The sequence below is a fragment of the Danio aesculapii genome, chromosome 23, assembly GCF_903798145.1.
Source record: "Danio aesculapii chromosome 23, fDanAes4.1, whole genome shotgun sequence".
Taxonomy (NCBI): Eukaryota; Metazoa; Chordata; class Actinopteri; order Cypriniformes; family Danionidae; genus Danio; species Danio aesculapii.
In genome coordinates this window covers 31,095,308-31,122,898 of record NC_079457.1, presented here as the reverse complement: position 1 = coordinate 31,122,898, position 27,591 = coordinate 31,095,308, and the positions used below count along the sequence as shown (strand labels likewise).

At 35.9% G+C, this 27,591-nt stretch overlaps 1 protein-coding gene across 1 annotated transcript; it reads left to right on the top strand.

The window, feature by feature from the left end:
• Window positions 1-496: 496 nt before the first annotated feature.
• gss (glutathione synthetase) lies at window positions 497-27,198 on the top strand. The gene is made up of 13 exons (XM_056449037.1): window positions 497-661; window positions 2,853-2,991; window positions 4,701-4,846; window positions 5,637-5,712; window positions 6,117-6,256; window positions 7,051-7,167; window positions 8,470-8,550; window positions 8,679-8,756; window positions 11,316-11,385; window positions 11,464-11,658; window positions 15,822-15,903; window positions 18,497-18,686; window positions 24,866-27,198. Exons 2-13 carry the CDS (start codon window positions 2,863-2,865, stop codon window positions 24,987-24,989), a joined length of 1,428 nt encoding a protein of 475 aa, XP_056305012.1. The 5' UTR covers window positions 497-661; window positions 2,853-2,862; the 3' UTR covers window positions 24,990-27,198.
• The last annotated feature ends 393 nt before the right edge of the window (window positions 27,199-27,591 follow it).

The following is a 27,591-nucleotide window of genomic DNA, read 5'->3' as shown; positions in this document are numbered from 1 at the left end:
TTTATTTATTATTATTTTTTTTTACTGGCTTCTGATGTGAATTGATAAACAGCCTCTTAATACCATGTTGAGCTGAGGAAAAGCAAATATGGAATTGCGTTCAAATTTAAAAAAGGGGGGAAAATGAACTTACTTATTTCCCCAACATTCGTGAAAATTATTTAATTATTTGCCTGCCTGCACTATTAATCGTTTATATATTTATTTATCCAGGAATTTGTGGATTTATTTACTCATTTATTTGCATATTTATTTATTTAGCGTTTATTCCAAATAATATACTTGTTTTGGGCATGCCTGAATGGGAGATTTATGCCCTCCTATTCAGGCATAAATCTCTTTGAAGCCAGATATTCAATCCTGTCTCAGTTTATTCATTATGGGTTGGAAATAAAGCACGTTCATTACATAGGAAATGCTGCGCGCGCACGTTGCGTCATAAACATCCTGTTCGCTGATTGGACGCTGTCAGCCATTGATACAACCAGCGCCACACACACACACACACATATACATATCTATTAGCACGCCTGAAGCTACTTCATTTGAGTGTCAGTCTCATCGTCTCCAGAATTGTTGAATAAAATATATTATACAGACTCGCTGTAAACAACGACCTTCAGAGCCACAGGAGAGACCAAACACAGCCCGCAACCATCAGGTTTGACAAAACTCTACAACTATATGGGCTAATTGTTGACATCTGTGCTGTTTATGAGTGTAATCTGGTAAAGTTATGCCGTGTCATGGTGAGTGTAGAGATATGATCGTTACATCATCATATAACATTACCTTTTGCATCTTATATTGTTTACAGTCTCATTCATTTGCGATTCAATTAAGTCGTAAATAAGTCACTTCTCCTTTCTCGGCAGTGCAAAGTCCGAGTAAAGCAAGTAAATGTTGTACACAATATAAGGACATGTATGATAATGTGTTATTTATTATATTAGCAAGATGTGTGTGGGCGAAAAACCAAAAGGATTTTTTACTAAGAACAATTTAAGTTTATTACAGCCTTTTATATATAAAATAAAGTAAATATATATTTTTATAAATGCAATATCACTTATACATTTTAGCATGATTCAGAGAACACAGCTATTAAATATTGTTCAATGTAGAATTTGTTAAAAAATTAAGAAAAAAATAGATCTAATTATCTATAAAAATGTCATGGAACAAGAATAAATTTTCATATATTAAGAGTTTTTCATTAGAAATTGCTGTACATCCCAAAATACTCCATATTTTTAAAATTTAAATCTCATACTTTCTTTAAAACCTTTAGCTATTTGGCATGAGGAAGTTTGTAATGATTTAAAATGGTATTTTGTGTGATTACTTAAATTGTTACACATTTAAATAAGTACTGGTTAGTACATTTTTACATGAACGTATGCTTTACACTGAGATATCATGGAATACAGTTTCTATCTAGACATGGGCTGGTATAAGATTCTGCCGGTATGATAACCTTGGATTAAAACATCAGTTTCATTGTATTGTGATTACTGCTCTAAAATATATTCCTTTTAAGTGTCTGGGTAAATAAAAACAACTTTCCCCCCCCCATTGAACACAATATATTTTATTTTGAGAAACATTTATAAAATTTTGGAGCAGTAAACATGTCAGGCTAAATAATTCAAATGATTAATTGACTTCTGCTGTCTTTGTTAGTTTCAAAAACACAGATTTCTTTACCATTTAAAACGGCACCTTTGGATATCTTTTCTGCTAGAAATACTGTTGTCCTAAAAAAACATATATAAAAAATATTACGTATACCGTAGTAACGGTATAATAGAAAAATGTTGGTGATTTTAAAACCTTGACTTTTACAAACTGCGGTATACCTTGAAAACGGTTATCGTCTTATGCCTATTTCCATCCATATTTTAACATTTTATTTTCACAAAAGTCACTTGAAATGAGAAGACCCTTGAATTTCATGCTTTCTATTTACTAAATACATCTAGTTTTTTAACATTTATGCTTGTAATGTGGGTGTATTAGGAATTTAGATAAGCCTGTTTTATGTTGATGTGTGTGTGTGTGCGTGTGTGTGTGTGTGTGTGCGTGTGTGTGTGTGTGTGTGTGTGTGTGTGTGTGTTTGTTTTTGCTAATACATAATAACTGCACACAATAACTTTAATATATTTATGAACACAGGGCTTGTAAAAAAAATAAAACATAAATATGTGTTTCATTTAACAGTTTAATTTGATAGTGCTTCCATTATAGGGAAATAGTGTACAGTTATTTTAAGCCCCCTGTATTTTTCCCTAATTTCTGTTTAACAGAAAGAACAATTCTAAACATAATAGTTTTAAAAACAAATTTCTAATAACTGATTTATTTTATATTTTCCATGATGACAGCACATGATATTTTACTAGATATTTTTCATGATACTAATATTCAGTTTAAAATGACATTTAAAGGTTTAACTAGGTTAATTAGGCAAATCATTGAATAATGCTGGTTTGTTCTGTAGACGATCGAAAAAAAATCTATTGCTTAAGGGAGGAAATAATATTTACATTAAAATGTTTAAACAAAAATGAAAACTGCTTTTATTTCTAGCTGAAATAAAACAAATAAGACTTTCTCCAGAACAAAAATGAGAATGAAAGATGAAATATTATGGAAATACAGTGAAAAATTCCTTGCTCTGGTAAACATCATTTGGGAAATATATGGAAAATAGAAAACAAAACGGGTAAAAAACACAGAAGGGGTAATATTCTTGACTTGTATCTATATGAAAATGTCTACTGAAAATCAGACTTGGACAAATGAAGCGTTTCCATATAAAATGACTCAAATGTGTTTTATTCTGACTGCAGATTCAGTGCTATGTCTGTCAAACTGAAGGACACCCTGAAAGATGAAAACCAGATCAAACGTTTAGAGGAGATAGCAAAAGACTCAGCGCTGCTACATGGAGTGTTGATGCGGACCAAAGACATGCCAAACTCTCCTGAAGTAAGAGAACGTCCTTATCTACTTCGAAATAAAATTAAGAAATGCACCGTTCATCCAAGCTGCAAAACTTACCAAGAGAATGTTTACTTGTGGTAAAATGTATGCATGCTATGTATTATGATATTTATTGGTTAACTTATTGGTTAACACTTGTTAGTTAATGGATGTATTTATTAACATGAACAACCAATGCAATACATTCACAGTATTACAGTATTTATTTGTCTTTGTTAACTTTAGTTAGTTATGGTGTTTATTGTTATGTCTTTTTACTGAAATAACTAATATTAATAAGCATGAATTTGGGTTTTAATAATGCAGTATTTATTATTATTATTATTATTATTATTATTAATGTTGAACCATGATTAATAAATGGTGTTCAAGTATTGTTTATTTATGGTTTGTGTTAACTAACAACAAAACAATTCATTGTTTAATGTGTGATATTATAAAATGTGTATTATTGTATTAAATGTGTATTAAACGTTTAATTGTTTTATAATGTATACTACTTTTTGTTTATCTGCATAGATTTAGAGCTAACTTTGTGGTTTTCATTTTATTTTAATATAAATAAAGCTTTCCCTTGTGGCATTTCAGAGCTAAAATGTCCAGACTCATAGGTGGCATTTATGAGTGTTTTGACTGAAGCACAGAGCGACATCTTATCCCAGTCATGTCTGGAATTCTGTGTGTCCTCTGGCTGTTTTTGTTTCTGGATTATGGAGTGTTAGTTCTGCTCCATCGTGTGACACTGTCAGAAACCCCTCGCTCAAACAATCAGAAGTGACTGAATGGCTCTGCTGCTGTAGATGTGTATTAGTGTAAACAAGATACATTTTTATTAATGTTTCAAATTGTCATTATCATTGAAACCATGATTGGTTATTTTGAAGCATGATAATTTTGGTCAATAATCGTGATATGAAATTTTCACACTATTATATCTCTAGTGTAGTCAATCAAATCTGTGTTTGTGTTTGGAGTTTCCGAAGAATTTTTGAGACTTACACTGGTACAACAACAGTTTGTTTCATATGGGTTGATCTCTGCCAACAAACATATCCTTTTGTTTTGGAAGGAAAAAAGAATTTCCGATGCTTAAATTATGGCTGATAGACAGGGCCGGCGTGTCCATAGAGGCAACCTAGGTGGCAGAATAGAGAGGGCGGCGTCCGCGACACCTCCCTCACCACCCGCGTCCTCAGTTATATCTGCGACCGCTCCCCCTTCGTTTTTAACTGTGCTAATGGGTTACTTTGGTTTTCACTTTCGGGTGGAGGGCGGCGTGATCGTCCTTTGCCTAGAGCGGCAGTTCAGCTTGCTCTGGCCCTGCTGACAGAGTTAACGGGTACATTACATCTGGAAAAATTTCAGTATACCTTTATAGACAAGGTTTTGTTATCTGGAAAAAAAATTGGTCCCCTTTTTATTTTTTTTCTACAAACTTGTGATTAATATATTTACTATGTTTTTAGTACCTACTTTTACCATTGGAGAGCACTGGTTGGTGGTTGGTTGGGGGAATGCATGGTTATTTTTTTGTTTAATTATTATTTGTATGACTGTTGGTTATTGTTTTTTTATGTCTAATTGTAAAAATGTAAGGTTTATGTTTATATTAAAAAAGTGTATTTACAAGTAAATATTTTCTAAAATTTCTTAGAATAAAAATATTTAAACCATAAATCTGTATTCGTTTACAGGTGGTGAGCTATGCACCATTCACGTTGTTTCCCACACCGGTGCCCACAGCACTCTTTCATCAGGCACTGGCAGTGCAGACACAGTTTAACCGCTTGGTGGACCGAGTCAGCCAGAATCACAGCTTTCTAGAGGACACACTGGCCAGGTATGTTACGATTGATCTGCTGCAGTCCTTCCTAAACTGAAGTTTCAGAGGCCTTTTTTTACAGCGGAATACTGCCGACACTTGCCAGTTAGTCACTGTAATGGTTTGGTTACAGTTAGTAGCCGGTTAAATACTGTACCCAAACCATAACTTTATTTGGCATTGAACTCCACTGTGTTATACGCTCGCCGGCCACAATTTTGGTGAGCCTGTTTTTGGACCATTCTCTTTAATCCCTAGAGATGGTTGTGGGGGATAATCTTAATACTGTAGATCAGCAGTTTCTGAAATACTCAGACCAGCTTGTCTGGCACGAACAACCATGCCACGTTTAAAGTCACTGAAATCCCCTTTCTTCACCATTCTGATGCTTGATTTGAACTGCAGCAGATCATCTTGACCATGTCTACATGCCTAAATGCATTTAGTTGCTGCCATGTGAAATTTGTGTTAACGAGTAGGCAGGTGTACCTAATAAAGTGGCCGGTGAGTGTAAATGTAATTGTTTTTATCGCTGTAAGTTATCATTTAAGTTATACTGCATTAGTTAATATGATTTAAAAGTAATGTTTTCTGTGTATGTTTAAATGTTATGAAAATATTAGGAAATTACCCATGGCAACTTTTATGTAATATAGTTTGATATTTACCTTCTGCCCATGGCTTTCAAAGATATTTGGTTTCTGGCTTTTCATACGAAAAAATTTGTGCATCACTGTACCAGAGGCTTTAATGTTAGTAATTATATTGCTCTATTAAGTATCTACTTTTTTTCTTTTTTTTCCAAAAGCACCATCAAAGTTGACGAATTTACAGCCAGACTTTTCAACATATGCAAACAAGTTCAGCGGGAGGGCCATGCTCAGGTATAATATAAATTTACCAGTTATTTGTTGCTCATCCTCAATTGCTTCCAAACCTTAATGAGTTTCTTTTTTTTTGTTGTTGAACACAAAAGAAGATACTGTGAAGAATGTTAGAAAGGGGTAACCACTGACTTCCATAGTAGGAAAAACAAATACTATGGAGGTGAAGTTTACTGGTTTCCAGCAGTTACTTTTTAAATATTGTCTTTTGTCTCCAACTGAAGAATAAAAAACTCAAACAGGCTTTTGAATGGTGATTAAAGATTAGCGAATTTTCGTTTTTATGTGAACTGTTCCTTATAAATTTCAAGTAAAAATACTTCACTGTTCAAACTAATAAAATTAATAGTCAATTTGTTTTTTAGGTGTAAATTTTAATGTATTTAACTTCTCTCTTATTCAAGAAAATAGTAGTGGGTCTGAATCGCTCAGACTACATGTTGGACCACAATCCAGACGGTCGAACATCTCTAAAGCAGATTGAAATCAACACTATTGCTGCAAGTTTTGGTGGTCTTGCTTCACGAACACCAGATGTCCATCGGTGAGTCTGACCATACATTTTAAGATCTATTATGGAAAATCACTTTTATAAGGGGTTTAAATACAGTTGTGTGGCAGCAAGCTGGCGTCTAATAGTAAAATTTTATTAATTCTATATTTTTCTAATCCCACTTGATGAAAACTTTGACATTCTCCCATTGTATGTGTCATCAGAGGGGGAAAGCCCCACCCATTAGTAATAATCTCTTCCTCATTAGCATAGACAGCCCTGAGTGAGAAGCAACCGTCTGCTATTAAGAGTTTTCTCACCGTACCTGCTGAAGATAATGTCAGCAACAAAAAGGGGTTTGTAAATGTGGAGTTTTAGGAAGCACTAATGGCCACCGTAGTCTGTGTAAACTACCTTTTTCTGAGCCACTTTTTATATTTTCAGTTTTTCACGAAAATAATGTTAGTTCTGTTCTGAATCTGCCACTATGCTGACGTACAGGCATTCGTAGCTCCTCCCTCATTTAAAAAAAGAGTACAATCTAATTTAAAATTAAAACGTCAGTCACCAATTCGGATCAAAGTCTAAAAGAGACATTTTTAAAGAGTTATGAAAATAGTTTGTGAGATATTCTGAGCTAAAACTTCACATGCACAGGGAATGTCACAGACTTATTTTATATTATGTAAAAAGGGTCATAATAGGTCCCCTTTAAAGCTAAAAACAACACTATAAAGGCTAACTCAATTAAAGTAGATTTTGTATTAAAATGTTTCACTGGTGACTGAATGATGTTTGTTGTATGATGCTTAACCTCTGATAAACTGTTTCTCATTTGTGTAAAGACACATTCTGAAGGTGGCAAACCTGCCAGACGAGTGCAGTCTTGTTCTCGACAACAACCCAGCAGCAGGTCTGGCCAAAGGTCTGGCCAAGGCCTGGGAGCTTTACGGATCCAAGAGGTGTGTTAAAAAAATTATGTCTATTCATGTGAACGCAAAGCTGAATTTTTAGAAATCATTCTCATAAGCTGATTTAAAGCTTAAGAAACTATTGAGCTTTTATCAGTGGCTTTTATTTATTGAGATTATTATCAGTGGTTAAAATAATTGTTGCTTTAAAGCAAGGGTCTCAAACTCGCCGCAGCTCTGCACAGTTTAGCTCCAACCAGCTCCAACTCACACTTGCTTAATAGTTTCTAGTAGTCTTGAACACATTGATTAATTAGATCAGCTGTGTTTATTTGGAGTTAGAGCAAAACTGTGTAGCGCTATGGCCCTTCTGGAATCCAGTTTGAGACCTTTGCTTTAAAGGGACAGTTCACCCAAAAATGATTCCCACCATTTTTTTCCCACCATTTATTCACATGAAATTGGTTCCAAACTTTAATGAATTTCTTTCTTCTGTTGAACACGAAACCGAATGGAAAAAAGCAGCCATAGACATGCATAGTAGGAACAAAAATACTATGGAATTCCATCACTCTAGATTACTCGCAGGATGTTGTTCACCTCAAGTGAATTATCCTCTTGAGTTTAATTATTTGAACTTTTGCGGAAGTTATGAGCGATGTGACCCAGCTTTGCTCCACCCAGCTGAAGTTCATCTTTATTCATCTATGTTTGCATTGACATTTTATGTAATCAACTGTCTATTCAAATACTTCATTTTGTTTTTGGGTTTAACTCAGGATAAATAATGACATGTATATTATTCTTGATGAACAGAGTTCAAAACATATATATTTTTAACATTATATATGATTTTACTGTCATGATTCATGTAATGCATTCTTACCCAAACGGCATAGTTCACCCAAAAATGAATATTTACGCACTGTCAAGTGGTTTTAAAAATGAATGAGATTTTTTTATTCTGTGGAACACAAATTAACGAAGTAAAAAAGTTGGTTACCGGTTTTCAACATTCTTTAAAATATCTGACTTTGTGTTTGACAGAATTCAGAAACTCAAAACAGGTTTGGAACAAGTTGAGGATGAGTAAAAGATTTTTTTTAGTGAACTATTTCTTTTAAAAAAAGAGTTTTTATTTAATTTTTTTTTAAGAAATTTTATACAATTATATAAAATCAATGTACTGACCCCAAACTGAAACGTACTTGCACTTTAAATATTCAGTTGCATCAGTTTGTGGAAATTATTATTGTAGTCATGATGGTTTATTTTATCATCACGTTATGAAGTGTTTACTTTGCGATCGTAATGATGAAGTAACCTCTTCCTGTCTGGTTTCATCCATTTCAGGGCTGTGGTTTTGTTTCTGGTTGAGAATGTACAGAGGAATATTTATGACCATCGATATGTGGAGAACGAGCTGTGGAAAAGGTACAGGAAGTGCTCAGATAATCTTGCTCTAATTGGGATTGAGTATACAGAACATTTCTGATACCTCTTTCTCCATCCAAGAACATTTATTGGGACTGAAGTGATGATTTGTTATTTTGTATCTACAGAAATATACCTGTAATAAGAAGACAGTTTGAAGATGTTTACAGGACTGGATCTTTGGATGAAAGCAAGAGGCTTTTCGTGTGAGTGATTAAAGATATAATATCACACATTTCTCATCTGTGTTGTTAACACACTAATGCTAATATTGTAGAGTTAACAATATTAAAGGGCCATGAAACCCCCTCTTTCGGTTCAAGTCTACCCCAGAATTAAAAAAAAAATGCTTCATGATCGGCCTGGAGCGTTGTAAGTAGAGGGAGGAGTGGGCATGGCCGGCAGAGCAGGGGAGAAATAGGGGAGCGAACAACTATCATTTGACTCACAAAATCAGACACAAACCGCGAGGAGACCCATGATTTTATAGTTTACAAAGTTAAAATGCAAAGTTATAAACAGCAATTTAATGCCCTGCTATATTTGTTATCTGGAATTTCATATACACATAACCACAACTTGTTATATCATTATATAGATAATCATGTAAACACTATAAATGACGAGGACTTCTCTCCTCCTGAATCCCGGGTCTGAATGCAGACACAATGGATAGCAGTGCAGCAGGTCTCTTTCCCTATCTATTCCAACCATTAGCCCTGCCAGTAATCTGGAGGATTTTAAAAATAGGCAGGCACAGCAGCACAGAGATAGGCGATGTGTCTGAATGGTAACGAACTCAACCGATAAAAGACAAAGTCCACCATTCTCCAATTCTCATACAGCTCTCTCGACAAAAATCCTTGCTGCAAACCAACAGTATCGGCCCTGACAGCATCGCAGGAAAAAACATGCAACAAATCATGTGAATCATGGTAACAAACGCATAACATTACCACCCTTCATGAATGGCTAAATACTGCTTGCTATGCGCGGATGCAGTCTTACCCTGTCATTGGATCTTACAGCTTGGCAGGTCTGCCTTGCCTTCAGAAAGCACGTGCTCACATGAATATTTAAGAAGCAGGGTCTTCTCATAGGATAAGAACTCTGCTATAAATAATAGTGAGAAACCGAGGCCTCATCACCCCACTAGCAAATTCGCCCTACGTTGCCGATTTTGATCCCGCCCCAAAAATGATTTTTAAACCCCAAAGATGAAATTAGCTGACAAAGTTCAGAATTATCCAGTTTCCCCCACAATTAAAGTTGACTGGAGCTAATCTCAAAAAAGTACTCCAGGGTGTCTTGAACCTTTAACACACTAATGCTGATATTGTAGAGCTGTGCAATATTTACTGTCTACAATAATCATATTTGTAGATCTAACATTGTGTGACCTCAGCTGATGTTGTCAAGTATATAAAGTAAAACAAAAATGCAACTTGCAAGAGTCCAAAAGCACTGAATACATGATAGGTCATTAGAATGCTGTTAAAATTAGCCTTAAATTCAAGTTATGAAAGAGTTTTGTGTTTTAGAAGAGGTTATATAGTCAGCTTTACATTTTAGTCAGTATTTTATTTATTTAATTATTTATTTTTAACCATTTTAATCCATTTTTAATATATTTTTATCTTTAATTTTTTTTGTTTTAAGTTTTACCAATGTTCCCTTGTTCATCAGATTTCTCTCATATGACGATTACACAACAGCAAAAAATTATTTTTTGGAGAATAATAAAAAGGCAGTCTAAACGAGGGGTGTTTTCATCCCGTAATGAAATTTTAAAAGAAAAATACACTAGTATAAATGGCACGTCAGGCATACTTTCATAAAGGCAGCCATCTTGTATTCTTCTCAGTGAATCAGCCATTTTGAACAAAACATTCGGATGAATGGGGTGTTAATGACTGATTTTTGTTATGGTTTTTTTTTTTATTATTTATTACAGGCCTAAATCTGCCATGGTACCAGACCAAAAATACAATACAAAAAAATGAATACAAAAAAATAAATAAATAAACAATACAAAAAATACAAATTATTGTTAAAAATCACCAATGTCTTTTTTTGCATCACACAACACATATAAATGACTTGGTTTTCAGTCATAAAAATATTAACATGCGTTTCTTATTTTTTAAGAAAATTTGTCCACAACTTTCTGTTAAAGCAAATGCGAATGATTTTTGGTGACAAATCTTATTTTGGGAAAATGCTTTGAATATTGTCCAACTCAACAATACACTGTGGGCTAATGTACTACCCTTTCGTTATGTTGGTGGCCGTTTTTGCCCCATTGACTTCCATTATAACAACATTTTTTTGATTGCAAAGCCATGACACCATATAAGCACGCATTCTTGATTGTTGCTAGTTTTGTTGGTGTGTGTGTGAGAGCTTTTTGAGCATTTACCTTGATATGTCTAAGAAAATCAAAATAAGCAGCTCAGCTCTCAGAACTACATGGGGTAAACAAAAACATAGTAAGTGTATTCATGAATGCACACTATAATTTGCTGTTATACGCCATAGAACTCCATATGAAAGCTCAACTTTTTTGCACAGGCCTATCAAATTTATTAGGTCAAGAATGCGTGATTATATGGTGTCATGGCTTTGCAATAAAAAAAATGCAGTCATAACGGAAGTCAATGGGGCAAAAACGGCCACCAACATAACAAAAGTATAGTAAATTTGAACAATCCACAAGTGTTAAACATTTTACGTTTTTATAATTCATTAAATAATTCATCCTGCAGAGATGGCCATGAGATTGCCATTGTCTACTTCCGAAATGGATACATGCCTCAAAACTACACATCAGAGCAGGTGAGGATTTATTTCCCTGAAGTAAAGCCAGATGCTTGTCAGAAATGCATGTGGTTTGATGTGCTTTTTGTGTTTCAGAGTTGGGAGGTGCGTCTGATGATGGAACGCTCCGTTGCGGTGAAATGTCCAGATATCAGCACTCATCTCGCCGGTACTAAGAAGGTCCAGCAGGAATTGGCTCGGCCAGGTGTTTTGGAGCGCTTTTTCCCTGACGAACCCGAAACAGTTGCTCAGATCCGGGCCACTTTTGCTGGACTATACACGTTGGACATGGTAGACATGGTTATGTTCATTTATAGTCAACAAGGTAATGTTTTAACTTCAGAAGAGTTAAGATAGCAAAATTTGGTGGAATATTCCTGATTTTTTCAATCACAGCAAGTGAAAACATTTGATATTATGACCAAATATAATTTTCTAAAAAAAATTCATAAAAGTTTGTTGAAATTTGGAAGAAATGTGAATAGCTCTTCATTTTACTCAAACCCATACCTAGTAAATACAAATAATTTAAATAGTTAAATATCTTAAGGTAAAGCGAATCTTTTCAAATTTTACAAAAAAGGGTAAATAACCCAAATGCAAATTACAGTAGTTGTGTTTATCACATTTTTAGAACACCTGACTGTAGTATTGGTAACCTAGTAACCAATCAGTAAACAAGGCAAGCATAATGGAGATTAATGATGGTGATTAATCACATGGGTGCAATGTTCGCCTCATCAGATTTTCCTCAATAAATGTGTACTTTTTGTTTCAAATGTAAACCCTTTTTTAAAGTCCAAAACCACCTCAAGTGAAAACCTTTGTGAATTGAGGAATTTGATTTGAAATTTGGCATTTTTCATCACTCGTTTCTCACGCGATACCTCAAAATGAAACCCGATAATACTTCATCAGTAAATATAACAGTACATTAAATTATTTGGAAAACAAAACGAGAGAACAGCTGAAGTTTGATAAGTCCAATCTCATAGAACTTTATAAATTGGATCTGGCTTTTTCTACAGCTAGACATATTTATACCATATTCATGTCTTTCAACTCATTAAATTTAATAGTATTCGATTTTAACAGATTTAGATTTTATTTAAAAGAATCCGACAATTAAATCAAATCAGAAGGTTACAAACTTCATCATGATTCATTTTTGTGAGTTTATATTCAGCAGATTGACCAGCAGCCTGACTCAAAAAGGTTATTTACCAAAAAACCTAAAGAATTAGACACACATTGATCTGAGCTGTAATATTTTAGCAGCACTTCAATTAAATGTAAAGTTTGCTGGAAGAAAAATGTCTCAAACGGCATATTACATAATATTGTGTGTGTATGTGTAAACAGTGGTCCCTCGTTAATCGCAGGAGTCTAAAAATAGAAGTCTGTGAAGTAGTCAGCTTTATTTTTACAATTATTATAGACGTTTTAAGGCTGTAAAACCCCTCACTACACACTATACACTTTACTCACACAGGCTCTCTTGTTTAAACACTCTGAGTTCAAACTTTTATAGAAAAATTAGTCCAGTATTATAGAATGAAACCAAAGATCTAAATTATTTGATCCTCTTATTTATTTTGTAATGGCGCCATACAGCCACGTAACTTCTACCTTCCAGGAGCATGTCCAGAAGTCCAACTTTTTCTGCGATGGTTAGCATCTTCCTCTGCCTTTTGGGTGCTACCACAGGTGCCTTTGACTATGCAGAACGTTTCGTTGACATTGTGAGAATTTGCAAACATGCAGCACTTCAGAGTCACACTGCTAGCGATTTGTAGATTTGTGTAAATTTGGCAAGCTGAACGCACTCTGTACTGTACAGGAGCCACTGCTTAGAGGTGACTGATTGACACTGTATACAAATGTATTCACTGGCAGTCAAGATGATTCAAAGCTCTTAGATGAGCCTGTTATTAGTTTCAGGGGTTGTTTTCTGGGAATAACATCAAGTAAGTCTAACTTCAGCTGTATTTAAACTAACATTAATGGCTCGTTTCCACTGACTGGTACGGTACGGTTCGGTTTGGTACGGGTCGCCTTTATCAGGCTTGCGTTTCCACTAACAAGGGTACCCTTTTGGTGGGCGTGGTGTATGACAGAAAGTTTCAGTCGACGTCATTCTCGCTCGAGGAAATGTCTACAATAAAGCTGTATGGGTCACTTACAAATCATATGAGAAGCGCTTCTCACAAAACAGATGCTTCATACACATAAATACTTGTGTATAATGTTTATTACTAACTTTTCTATGAACATGAGTTGATTGTAACTGAAGATCAATGACAGTGCGAAACAGCCTACTGTAACGTCTGTAATTATATTAAATAAATAATTGAATGAAAATATATAATCACATAAAGACCCTTATAGTCTCCGATATGTTATCGATTACAGAAGAACTACACCCAGCAGACATTTTTGTCCGTATTTAGGTTCAAAACAACACAAAATATAGCCTACAGTCAGTGAAAACCTCTTATCTGTGTATGTAATCTTCAGCAGCACATGTAGCCTCTGTTAGAGAGTAATTCCATCATTCCCGGTTCATATTAGTCCAAAATGTGAAGATAATAAGTTAGTTAAACATGGCATTTTGTTCATGTTTGCTGAATAATAATGTGCTCCTTTTTTTTCGGCTTCTCCTTTGTTTTTTCGCGCTTCCCGATCCTGTCAGACACTGACAAACGCGAGAGTGTTTCAAAAGCACATCAATAATCAAGCGCAGGTTATTATCATCAGCTCAAGAAGTTTGTTGAAACTGCTCGCGCCTCGGACTGGCTCGTAAAAAACTACGGGGCACAGGGAAAATCTGCTCTTCTTCTTGGCTTTGTGGCTGTTTATCAAGACGACGACAAGGTTTGTTTGAGCCCGGGTTGACCATGGCTCGTTATTATATGTATAAATCATTCCGCTGCAATGTCTCAGCTCGTCGGCTGTGTATTTCAAGCATGGTGGGTTTTTTGTTTTCATTCTGGCTTGTTGCGTAAGCGAATGACGCCTCTCTGTAAAAGTTCAGCTGCTCGTGTGGCTCCGCCTTTTGGTACCCTTTCTCGTGTTTGGTACCCTTTTGAAAGGGTGCCGAAAAAGTGGTACGGTTCGGTTCGGTATGCTTTTTGACAGTGGAAACGGCCATAAAAGCGTACCAAACCGAACCGTACCGTACCACTCAGTGGAAACGGGCCATAATATATATGTATACCTTTGAATAAGGTATTCGAATAACTTGGAATGTCATGATTGACCAATCAAAATCAAGTATTCTGGAGAGGCATGCAATAATAATGTTAGTTTAAATACAATTGGTCAGAATAAGTCAGAATTTTTTGCCCCCTGTATCTTTTTGCCCCCAATTTATGGTTTAACAGAAAGAAGATTTTTAAACATAATAGTTTATTTTAATAACTAATTTCTAATAACTGATTTATTTAATCTTTGCCATGATGACAATAATGTTTTACTAGATATTTTTCAAGACACTTTTATACAGCTTAAAGGGCACCTAGGTTACCCCTTTTTTCAGTGTTTTGCGTCTCCAGAATGTTTCTGTAAAGTTTCAGCTCAAAACACCCATCAGATTTTTCATTATACCTTTCGCAAGATTCTATTTTATACATTTTTTAACTAGGGGGCTGTTTTGTCGTACTGCGCCTTTAAGGCCAGTCCTTCACGCCCACTGTTTCTACGTGCCTTTTTGCGTGCCTTAATTTCCTCCCTCGGCTGCGTCAGACAACAGACAGACTTAAAGGAAGCAGATCTCACGTAGCGTTTGTGAGAAATACTACAGTAAGAACTTTTTACCAATGAGTATTTGTTGTGCAGTTGCATCGATGAGTCGCACACAATGTTGTTACAAAGTTCACATGCGCACACACACCGCAGCAGACACGCGCACACACACACACACACAAACACACACACACACACACACACACACACACACACACACACACACACACACACACAGACACACACACAGACAGACAGACAGACAGAGCACGCGTTTAACTTTGCACTCTTTTTGCACGCAAATGTGACAGGCTACAGGTTAATCTCCACTGCTGTATGGATATTTGTTATGTTAATGTACAAAGTAAACCTGATTTAACATCCACAAACCGGGATTGAAGCGTCTTCCTTTATAATTGTTCTGACATGCGGCTGTGCTGATGAAGTAAAGCTAAGCTAAATTGCTGTAATTCATTACACACGTGCACTGTTTTAAAACATTTTAAACATGTGAAACTTACTCTTACATCATATGGGAAATATTTGAAAAAAAAATCACATTAAGGGCTAATAATTTTGACTTCAACTGTATTACATATTAGAAAATGTTGTGCTCTTTGTCAGAAGCAGTATTGAGTGCCACTGTATAAACTACTCTACAGCATTTCTCTTGTTGCAATTGTTAAAATGGATGTCCTGTCTTTCCACAGGGGGAAGAAGGTGATAAAACGGTAGCAATGGCTTTGACCAATCCAGATCAGTATGTGCTGAAGCCTCAGAGGGAGGGAGGAGGTGAGAATCACAAGTTCTGTCATGCATTTGTACTGTACACCCATGGGGGAAGACGTCAAGTACAGCATGTGTACAATGATCCTGCATTAGCCAATGTGCTGTGATGGGTGTGTTGCCCATTAAACTGCGGTCAGGCCAGCTGCCAGTTCAAAATGAACTGTCTAGCCCACCAAGGTATTTTGGCGGTCGCTTATACACTGCGTATTACGGTAGAGCGCCAAAAAAAAAAAAAAAAAAAAAAAAAAAAAAAAATATATATATATATATATATATATATATATATATATATATATATATATATATATATATATATTCCTACCTGCGAAGGAAACTCATTTCGACAGCTTGTATCCAAGATCATGTCCTTTCGGTCATGACCCAAATATGAGCTTTGGGTCATGACCGAAAGGACATGATCTTGGATACAAGTTGCCGAAATGAGTTTCCTTCGCAGGGTGGCAGGGCGCACTCTTATAGACAGGGTGAGGAGCTCTTTCACCCAAGAGGAGCTTGGAGTAGAGCCGCTGCTCCTCCACATCGAGAGAAATCAGCTGAGGTGGCTCGGGCATCTGTTTCAGACATAATATTTTGAGGGGATACAATTATTAAAAAAAATCTAAACATTGACAAATTGCCTTTAAAGTTGTCCAGAAGAAGTTCTTAATAATGCCTTTTTCACCTTTTAAACCAAAAATAGGTTTTTATATGTTTACAAGGAAATTTACTAAATGTATTTAAGTTATTTGTATAAAGAAAAATAGATATTTTGAAAATCTAAAAAATATCTTGAGGGTTTTTTGGGGATAACTTAATTGTTTTATGTTCAACTAACTTAAAATTGTTAAAAAAAACAAACAAACATTAAAGAGCCCATATTATGGGTTTTTGAAAATGCCCTTCCATGTAGTGTGTAACACAGCTCTAAGTGAAGTGAAATATCCAGCTAAGGCTTAAATCTGTAAGTGTACAGTGTTTAAAATTATTGATTCATCTATAAAAGAGTCGACTCATAGTGCTTCAAACGAGTCGCCTTGATAACGAGTCATTAGGTGTTTCGCGATGACGCAGCCACGAAACACAAGCCTCGCCAGTAGTTACGCGCGCAAACCAGGGAGATTTGAAACCTGAAGACACACACACACAGACGCCGCAGGTCGAATGAAGTCACGCTGTGCTCAGATGGATAATATTGACAGTCTCTACCCAAAGATGAAACTGTGAAGAGTCAGTGGTTAAGGTTTATTCACTAGTGTAAGTAAGTGCGATTAAAATTGCTGCCTCGTTTACTCTAGCTTGCAAATTAATGTATTTATTGTTTTGTTACTTGTTAACCTGGTACAGTACACGCGGTTGCTCTTTATATTCTCTTATCGCATGTAAGCCACGTTGAAAACGCGACGCGTGCCGCTTTGTTTACGGATTTAAAGTTAAATGCTAGGAGACAGGAGACTCGTGTCGATCTCCCTAGTTCTTCTGAGGAGCGTGATGTGTGTGTGTGTGTGTTTGTGTGTGAGAGAGGAAAAGAGCAGGTCGAGTGAGTGAGCGACGGCTAGGAGACCGGAGACTCGCGTCGCTCTCCCTAGTTGTTCTGAGGAGCGTGATGTGTTTGTGTGTTTGTGTTTGTTTGAGTGTGTGTGTGCGTGTGTGTGTGTGTGTGTGTGTGAGAGAGAGAAAAAGAGCAGGTCGAGTGAGTGAGCGACAGCTAGGAGACCGGAGACTCGCGTCGCTCTCCCTAGTTCTTCTGAGGAGCGTTGTGTGTGTGTGTGTGTGTGAGAGAGAAAAAGAGCAGGTCGAGTGAGTGAGCGACAGCTAGGAGACCGGAGACTCGCGTCGCTCTCCCTAGTTCTTCTGAGGAGCGTTGTGTGTGTGTGTGTGTGAGAGAGAGAGAGAGAGAGAGAGAGAGAGAGAGAGAGAGAGAGAGAAAGCAGGTCGAGTGTGTGACAGCTAGGAGACTTGCGTCGATCTCCCCAGTTCTTCTGAGGAGGGTTGTGTGTGTGTGTGTGTGTGTGTGTGTGTGTGTGTGTGTGTGTGTGTGTGTGTGTGTGTGTGAAAAAAGCCTTACACTATGAAGCGTGTATGCACTGTGACTACTTTTATATTGTTGATTATCTGCTGGGCATTTCACTCTGTCTCGCGCTGAAGGCTGTCACTGTCGACCAATCGCAGCAGGCTGTCATCGGTCCAATCAGCGCACATTAGCTTCGCGCTGAGGAGGGGGTTGGGAACAAAGGAATCGCTGAACGATTCATATGGGAGTCGCTGGGATAATTAGGTAACAATAAATGCAGATTATAAGACCATGACAGTGTTTTTTGACCTTGCATGCATATTAGACTGTTGTTGGAGACCCTTACAACCTAAATATGACCCTATTTCATGTACAATATGGGCTCTTTAAATTAACTTTATCGATTTGCGTTGGGACAGCATGAAGGCACTGTGTGGAACCCAGCATTTTTTTTTTTTTTTTTTTACAATGTACAGTGTATTTTTGGCTATTTTCACAAACATACTTGTGCAATCAGGTTAAAATGTGCTTTTTTTAAATATTAAAAGAAAGAATTTCACCAAGATATCCTACTCTACATCTCAGGTAACAACATATACGGCAATGAGATCTGTGAGGTGTTGGAGAAGCTGAAGAACTCCAGTGAGAGAACAGCCTACATCCTAATGGACAAGATCCAGCCCATCCCGGTCCAGAACATCCTGCTCAGACCCGGAGCTCCTCTGAAAGTCAGCTCTTGTCTCAGTGAACTGGGTGCATTCGGGGTGTACGTCAGGTGAGGTTACTTCTAGCAGTTCTTCAACACAATAGCAGCTTCTGTCTACCTTTGTTCTACATGGGATGATTGCTTTTGAAATCATGGGTTGCACTTCTGGTTTGAGAAACGAAAGAACTGAAAGGAATAGCTTCAAATAATAAGGTTACACTACTACTAATAAATTTCGCAGATATGGGTTGCGACTAAAAGGGCATTCGCTGTGTAAAATGTGCTGGATAAGTTGGTGGTTCATTCCGCTGTGGCGATCCCGGATTAATTAAAGGACTAAGCCGAAAAGAAAATGAATGAATGAATGAATGAATGAATGAATACTACTAATAAAAAATTATATCGATAGTGAAAACTGAGTGAATTGTATGTTTGGCTTTATATTTTACTCAGTTAATTTACTTACCCACAGGTCATCTAAGAAGTCACTTTTTTCTTCAGTAAAAGATTAAAGATGATTTTGAGCTGAATCTGTGGTCCTTGGTGATTCATATAATGGCAGTGAACAGTGATTAGGTCTTTTAGATTAAAAATAAAAATGCAAACAAGTCCAAATCAATAGCCATAACTCCTGATGACACAGTGAAATGCATGGTCTGTGTAAGAAATTTAACATAATTTACAATGTTATCACCTATAATTCACAGCCTAGACAAACAGTTCTCAACACATGTGTGACTAGCCGATTGTAATCTAGTCTCTTTTGATGATGAAATTGCTTGGACAGTAGGTCAGGTGATGCAGTTTGTTGAGCGATATTGGTGATCGCATTACCAGCTCTCACACTTTCATCATCAAAAGCATCCAGAGTACAATCGAACAACACTCGGACATATACTGAGAACTGTTTGACCAGGCTATGGATTAAAGCTAATAGTATTGTAAATCATTTTCTGTATCTTACATGGAACGATTTTTTTCACTTCATATGACCTCAGTGTGTCATCACCTCCATTTGTTATTTTACTTTATTTTGGTTAGAGTCTAATGGTTAGAGATATAGGGATGGGGATAGAGCCTAATGGTTAGAGAGGTGGTTGGAAGGTTGCAGGTTAAATTTTCTTTTTGATTTTTTTTTTTTTTTTTTTTTTTTTAGTAGATGTATGCGCCACAAATAGGACAGTCTTAAATTTTGTTTTATGGCGATTCTAATATAAAGCCATGCAGATGCCAATGCTGGAATTTGGTGGCCAAAATCTGAGGCAATTAAAGAAAGAATTCAAATTTTTCAGGACCTAAATTTTGGACCATTTGCTTGAGTGTGTAATTTTAGCTAGTACAGAACTCCAAAATTCTAGAGGGACTGCTCAACACAACAGCTGCCTGTTTATAAGGATTCAGCTCTTTAGTCGGTGAAAGTCAGGGAATTTGGCTTAAAGTAGGAACCTTGCGTTTCATTGTAATATTACACTTTTGGCCCATTTCCACTGAGCTCTGTCAAAGGCAACCTAAAAGCGAACCTTACCGTACCACTTTTTGGTAATCCTTTGCAAAGGGTACCAACAGGCCCAAAGGGTACCATAAGGCAGAGCTAGATGCGCAGCTGAATGCTATTGGATTACAGAGAAACATCACTCGCAGAAGCAGGAGAATAAAAACAAAGGAAGCGCAATTTTTAAAAACACAGCCGAGACATTCATTGTAGTAATATATACATATAATAACAAGCCATGGTCGACCAGAGCTCAAACAAACCTTGTTGACCTCTTGATGTACAGCCACAAAGTCAAGAAGAACAATATCTGCCATGTCCTGTTGTTGTTTTACGAGCCCGTCTAAAGCGCGAGCGTTTTCACGTTCTCCAGAGAGCTCGCAGCGTGTCTGTGTCTGAAATAATGAACTTTTGAGCTCGTATTAATAACGTGCACGTGATCATTGAAGCACTCTGATATCCGATCCTGTCAGCAAATGATGCAGCAAATGATGCTTCAAAAGCAGCAAATGATGCTTCAGCAACCTGAAACATGAACAAACTGCCATGTTTAACTATTATCATCACCTTATGGACTATTATTAACTCGGCATGACGAAATTTCTTTCTAACAGGAAGTTACATGTGCTGCTGAAGATTAAAGACCTGCATGAGAGGTTTGCACTGACTGTGGGCTATATTTCATGTCGTTTTAGAACTCAAAAAAGGACTAAATGTACATGGCTGTAGTTTTTCAGTGATTGATCAGAGACTGTAAGGGTCTGTATGTGTTCATATATGCTGCATTTATTTATTTCACACAATCACAGACATTACAGTAGGCTATTGATCATTGATCTGCAGTTATAATCAAATCCTGTTCATAGAAAGGTTAGTAATGAACATTTATACACAAGCATTTATGTGTATAAAGCATCTGTTTTGTGAGAAGTGCTTCTCATATGATATGTGAACGACCCATACAGCTTTACTGTGACATTTCCTCAAGTAAAAATTACATTGATTGAAACTTTCTGCCATACACCACACCCACCAAAAGGGTACCCTTTTGGCAATTGAAACGCAGGCTTGATAAAGGTGACCCTTACCGACCTGTACCGTACTGTACCTCTCAGTGGAAACAGGCCATTTATGTGTCAGTTTGTGTTTTATTAACACTGTTCTATAGTTAAAACTGATTAAGTGGTGCAGCAAGGTTAACTTACCACCTGCTAAACCCTGAACTCTGGGTTTATTAACACTAAACCTGCTTACTCGAGGTATGTCCATTTCAGATCTGCTCCTGGGAGTAAGTTCAGTTAACTACGATCTATGAGTCATCATCAGGGTTCATACGGTCATGGAAAACCTGGAAAAGTAATGGAATTTTGACATGACATTTTCCATGCAAGGCATTGTTTTCCACAACATTTTAGAAAAAATCATGGAAATTTGTTAATAACAAACCTTGAATAGAGCTTGGTTGTCTTTACTACTTTTCTGTTCTTGGCCAATCACGTGCTCTCACATTATAGCATTATCTAAATACATTTGATACAGATTATTAAATAAATTTCGACTAAATAGATTGATGCGTATTTTGTTACCACATATGTAGACATAAAGTCTTGAGAAAAATATTTATGAACCCTGGACCATGAACACAAAAGACAATGGCCCCTTTCACACAGTGAGACCGGTGAATATCCGGAAAATTTCTGTAGCGACTTTACCAATGAATTCATAAAAAAGTTGTTCACACAGACGATGCGTAATTTTTCCGGAATAGATCATTCACACATCCATTCCAAAATACCAGTAAATTCTGACATCATTAACCAGAAATGACCTCTAAATGGCAGCGCTTGTATTTGTAAAAATTTTACAAAAAATGTTTACACACTTGACTAAGTTACATGACAAATTCTGTGGATGGATCAGTGTAGTCGAATTACCGATTTGTAAACATTCAGGATGCACATGCAGTGAGGTTGCAGAACAATACAGGAGCGCTAGCATTTACAGCGAGGGAATGACAACCAATGCGGTAGAGTTTGTTGTTGTCTTAGAAATAAGTTATATTGATTACATAATATATATATTACTTGCATAATACTTTCAGCGTATTAAAACAGCTTGTCAGCCAGTGATAAGCGCAGTTATTCAGCAAAATGAACGTTAAAGTAAGCGCCGTTCGTCTGACAGGTCCATTTGCGATAACACCTTCCCAATGGATATTGGATAAGATGAAATGACCAAGCATCCAATATAAACCCAAAATATCTCATTAAACTCCAAGTGATTTTACAAGAGAGAAGTTAAAGGCCTACAAGTCTTTGGATGCCTACAATTTTGTTCTGTGTGGTCATGTGCAAGAAATAATGTTCCATGATAACCAGATTCAAAACTTTGTAGTGCTAAAAAGTTTTGCCTAGACAAAGACAAGGAAAAAAAATACAGAGCTGTACAAGGCCTGGGTAATCATCAACAGACAAACAACTGCATTCTTACAACGAACTACACCTGTACGGCAGGGTATGTGAACTTACATTTTTACATTTCATTCTAAGCATTGTCCGCAGTTTAATTAACCATATGTTACTGTTTTTGCTGAAATCATTTCTGCAATTAAAAACGAGTAATGTGTATGATTCAGCATAGTGTGAACTTACCTGGTATAAAAAAGAACTGCAGAGTCAAGCATTTTTAATTAGGTCCTCACTCAATTCAATTCTCTTTAAGGCAAAGACATCTGCAGTTGGCATTAAAAGCAGTGTGGTGTACGGTAAAATTTCGAATTTAGCATCCTACATCATGTTTGCTATTGCAACCGGTCTCTTTTTGCAACTGGGAACTCCATGTGACGTCATGTGTGACGTAGGTTGGTAATTCCTCTATTGTGAACAACTTATATGAAAACATACAGTATGGAGGAACACTTTCACAAGTCGAGATGCTTTTAACGTGCCGGCTCCTTCACAATCACGCGTCAAGCAGAGCTTGAAGGTAAACAAACTGCGGGTTATCATAAGCATTTTATTGAAAATTTTTTACACAATTGACACAGTTCACACATACAGACAGGTCTATTGTCAACAGAAGGCCAAAACCATGGAATAAAGATGCCAAAATGCAGCCTTTCACACCACTTCTTTCTTCTGTTTAATGGAGAGTTATAGATGTGATGTGGATATAGATGTGGATAGTAATTTTGTTTGTGAGAATATACTATGACACAATTTGCTACCATTGACTAAACAAACATTTTTAAAGGTGCTGTATATAAGTTTTTGACTCTTCTAAAGCATAAAAATACCCTAATATTTACAGATATTTAAGAAACATGCTAAGTTCATTTTTTTTGTAATTTAGTTTTTATGACCAAAAATGAAAATATAAATTTTTTACAATAAAATTGAATAATACTTTTAACAGCTATACCCCCTATATATTCCCCCATCCCCCCACCCCATTATATGCACATCAGGAAACACAGAATAACTCTAGTTTAGACCAAGCTATTAGATAAATTACATTAAATTTGACATTCGTAGTATCAGATGAGGGTTAAGTGTCCAAGATTTCTTTGACATTGCCTATATAGATTTTCTACACCATCAGAATGTAACCCCGTGTCCTAACAACAAGCTACTGTATGTCACAGGATTTGCAGTGATAAACAATTTGGCTGTTTGCACCAGATGTAACACGACAGAAACATTCAGAATACAGCCATTCAGAAGCACAGAATAGTGCACTCACTCCACACCAACAAAATGATAAGGTTTATAACATAATGAATACACATTAAACCTCTTTAATAAATGTACCTGTACATGCTGAATCACTGATATTTGTTGGAGTCACAGCTCTATAATATCAGATGGTTTATTTTATTTTTAAGGTTATTTTCAGTAGTATGGCAAAAAATGTCATGAAAACTGCATTCAAACTCATAATTAGGATAACAATATTAGCATTTAACACTGAATAAAGCACATGAGATGTACCTGATGTGATCATTGTCATTTCTAAAATATAAATTTTAGGTGTTATTAGAACAAAAGCTCCTTTTAAAATGGAAAATATTCCTTCTATCGCGTGTTGTTGCTTTTAGAACACAACTTACATCAGTCTTTGGGCTTGATATTTAGGCACGCTCCTGTTGATGTTGTCAATCTGGAAATATGCACTTGCATGTGTTTTGAACCAGGAGTGCAATACCTACTTCAGCCACTGGGTGTCAAACTTACGTACTGCGCTATTAAGTTAAGACACTAAAATAATAAGAAAAAAAACAAAGTCTGGTCAGTCTATTCACCTTATTCTCCGCGTACAAGAGGGCGCAGCCATTTGAATGATTTTGGCACGAGACTTCCGGTCTCATTCACTTCCATTCATTTTTAGACGTTAAAAACAGCTCGTTTTGCTGCTTGATGTTGCAAACTGATATTTTCTTATTATTTATTCTATTTTGTCTGTATTGTCATGCAAACACTTGTTTGTAGAGTAAGTAGTTTAACCGTTTTCTGCCGTTTATTATTCATAGTCATTTCTCCCATTGGCAGCTGAATCGGAAGTTCTAAAACAATCGCAAAAACGCGCACCCTTCCGCATTGTAGAATAAGGTCAATATTGTACCCAAGTTTCGTAAAACATTTCACAGATTGTTTACAGCTGAATGGAAGCTACTCCTGTAATTTACTCAAATCATCAGGAGAAAGGTGGAATCTACATTCATTGTCAGCTAATCACAAATGAATATATTCCCACACAGGAAAGGCAGTGAATTGGTGTTGAATGAGTGCGTTGGTCATCTTCTGAGGACCAAGAGCTCGGAGCATGCAGATGGCGGCGTCGCTGCAGGAGTAGCAGTGCTGGACAATCCACTGCTGGTCTGAACCACAGCGCCACAAGCTGGACTGGAGGAGAAACACATATGACTGACATTGGGGGATTCAGCCCAAATCAATGCATTTCTACCTGAGATCTGTTTTATCAAATGTTTAGAGTTGATTATCGTCTATTGATGAAGTAATCAATCAGTCATGACTGAACTATTCATTTTCTTAATATGTTTTATACCTCATTCAAAGGGGGTATCTGTTGAAGTTTAGCTTTTAATGTTTTATAAATGGTAATTTTATTAATGCTTTTTTGGATGGTAACAGATGTTATCAACCCTCTGGTGTTGTTCATTTAGCTGTCACACTTGTGTTGTTCACTGTCAAAACAGACTGGAGACAATAGTCCTATATAGTCAGAAATTTACCCAATAATTTAATGATATTTCTTTTTTTATTCTTTGAAAAAAGGCAAACATAAATAGTCATGAAAGACATATTACATGCAATGGATGTATATTTAATATAATTTGACATAATTCACTCATATATTCTATTGTAAACTTTATTTCACACAAAATTTGAAATTTACATCCAAAATTTTCACATATAAAAAAAAATTAATACGACCTAACGTTGTGTATTTACACACTGCCTCCAAAACTTTCCTGTCATAAAAAAAAAAAAAAAATATTATTATTATATATATATTTTTTTTAATTTTTCACATACGTAAAAACCTTTTAGAGAGGTGTTTGACCATTCAGAGCTAAAACACGAGCGAAAGCCAAAATCCAAAATGAGAGAGAGGAACAAACATTACTACTTGAATTGACTCCAAACTTTTTTCAGGTTTTTTTTTTCTTTCTAGCAATGAATAAGTTAATATGCATCAGACTCTATGTGAAAGGTTTCTGTGCTTGACATTTATTTCAGATGGAAATACGGAAAAAAACGCAAATGCAAATTTTCAGACTTCAGACCTTTACTCAGTATTAAAAAGAGTTAAGAGTTATTTAATAGAGATGGAAGCATCATTATTTACACACACACACACACGCACACACAAAATATATGTGTATGTATGTATGTGTATTATATGTCTGAGGAGAAAATGGCTTTGAAACTAAACTGTCAGTTGTTTAAGTTAAACTCGCAAACTTGCCGTTTCTCATTGAGCCGCACTGAAGTTTATATATCTCTGGAAATGACTGTTAACGCCCAAATTATCATAGGATATAGAGGTTACAGCCATGAAAAGATGTAACTTTTTCTGTTTTATAATGTCCCCATTTGCTAAAGTACGATAAAGATGTCTTTACTAACTGTCAAGTGTGTTAAAAAGAAAAATAGCACAGAATAGCCATCTTTCTAAAGTAATTTTTAAACCCCTGTTACTTGGCTCCAAATCTCAGGTGAAAATTAATATTTAATATTAATATAATGGAAACAGTTGTGAATTAGTCTCAGGGTTGCCAGGTTTTCGCAAAGAAACTACCCCGATGGCCAATAAAACTATCTGTGTAAATCAAAAACTCAAAATATTCCACCGCAAATATGTAGAATACATATTTTACATATACATGGTTGTATATTAATATTACAATTATTCTTTTTCATAAATAAAGTTAGCAACACATCTCTGTTACTTTTGAAATGTCAGTCATGGCGTAGTGTCTTCTTTGGAGCCTTTGGACCTCACAAAACTGTGCTTGCTTACCCTGTTTCAACGTCCCAGTAGTTGATCATAGGTAGGATATATATTTGGTAGAGTGTAATTGGTGCAAACCCATAATATCGAACCCATAAGTTAACAAATGGAAGAAAAGAAAACAGTGCCAAGTGGGTTAAAAGTAGCCCAATTCCACTGGAAAACCATGCACTTGGCAACCCTAACTACATCCATGACACACATTTTGGCTTCCTTTACTATTTATGTTTGCGTTGAACAAATACTGGACCAAATTATGGACCATTTATATGTGTATTTGAGTTTGCTGTTTGTTGCTTTTTATGTGTGTATCATTGTTGATTTGTAGATTGTTTCCCCCTTCCTCCATTCACAATATTCATAAAATGCTTAGTACCATTTTGAAGGTTAGGGTTTTTAAAAATGTTTTTCATTTAACTTTTCTAAAATGATTGAACAACACCAGAGAGTTTAATTTCGCTGACAACATTTTCATGGTAACCAAGATCCATTGCCAAACATAACCAGAATGATCACGATTAGCCAAGAATAAAGCGTAAGTGTGTTTAATATGCATTACCGTTCAAACATTTGGGGTTAGTTTTTTTTTATTGTTATTTTTAACACTTTTCATTCAGCAAAAAAGAGCTACAATCATTTACAGTTCAAATCACTGCTCTTTTTCTGTTCTTATCGATTAATCCTGAAAAAAAGCATATTGGAGTCATTTCTAAAGTGACCATGAAGACTGGAATAATGATAAAAATGATAACAGATAACATTAATAATAATAATAATAATAATAATAATAATTTAAAACTACACACTACACTGAAAAAAAATATTCAAAGAAGATTCCTTGGATTTACTCATTTTTTTTTTTACATTAAGTGGTTGTAAACAATTTATTTGGGCTGAATTGAAACAAACAAATTAAGTTGAACATTGTTAAATTTAATTTATTTGTTT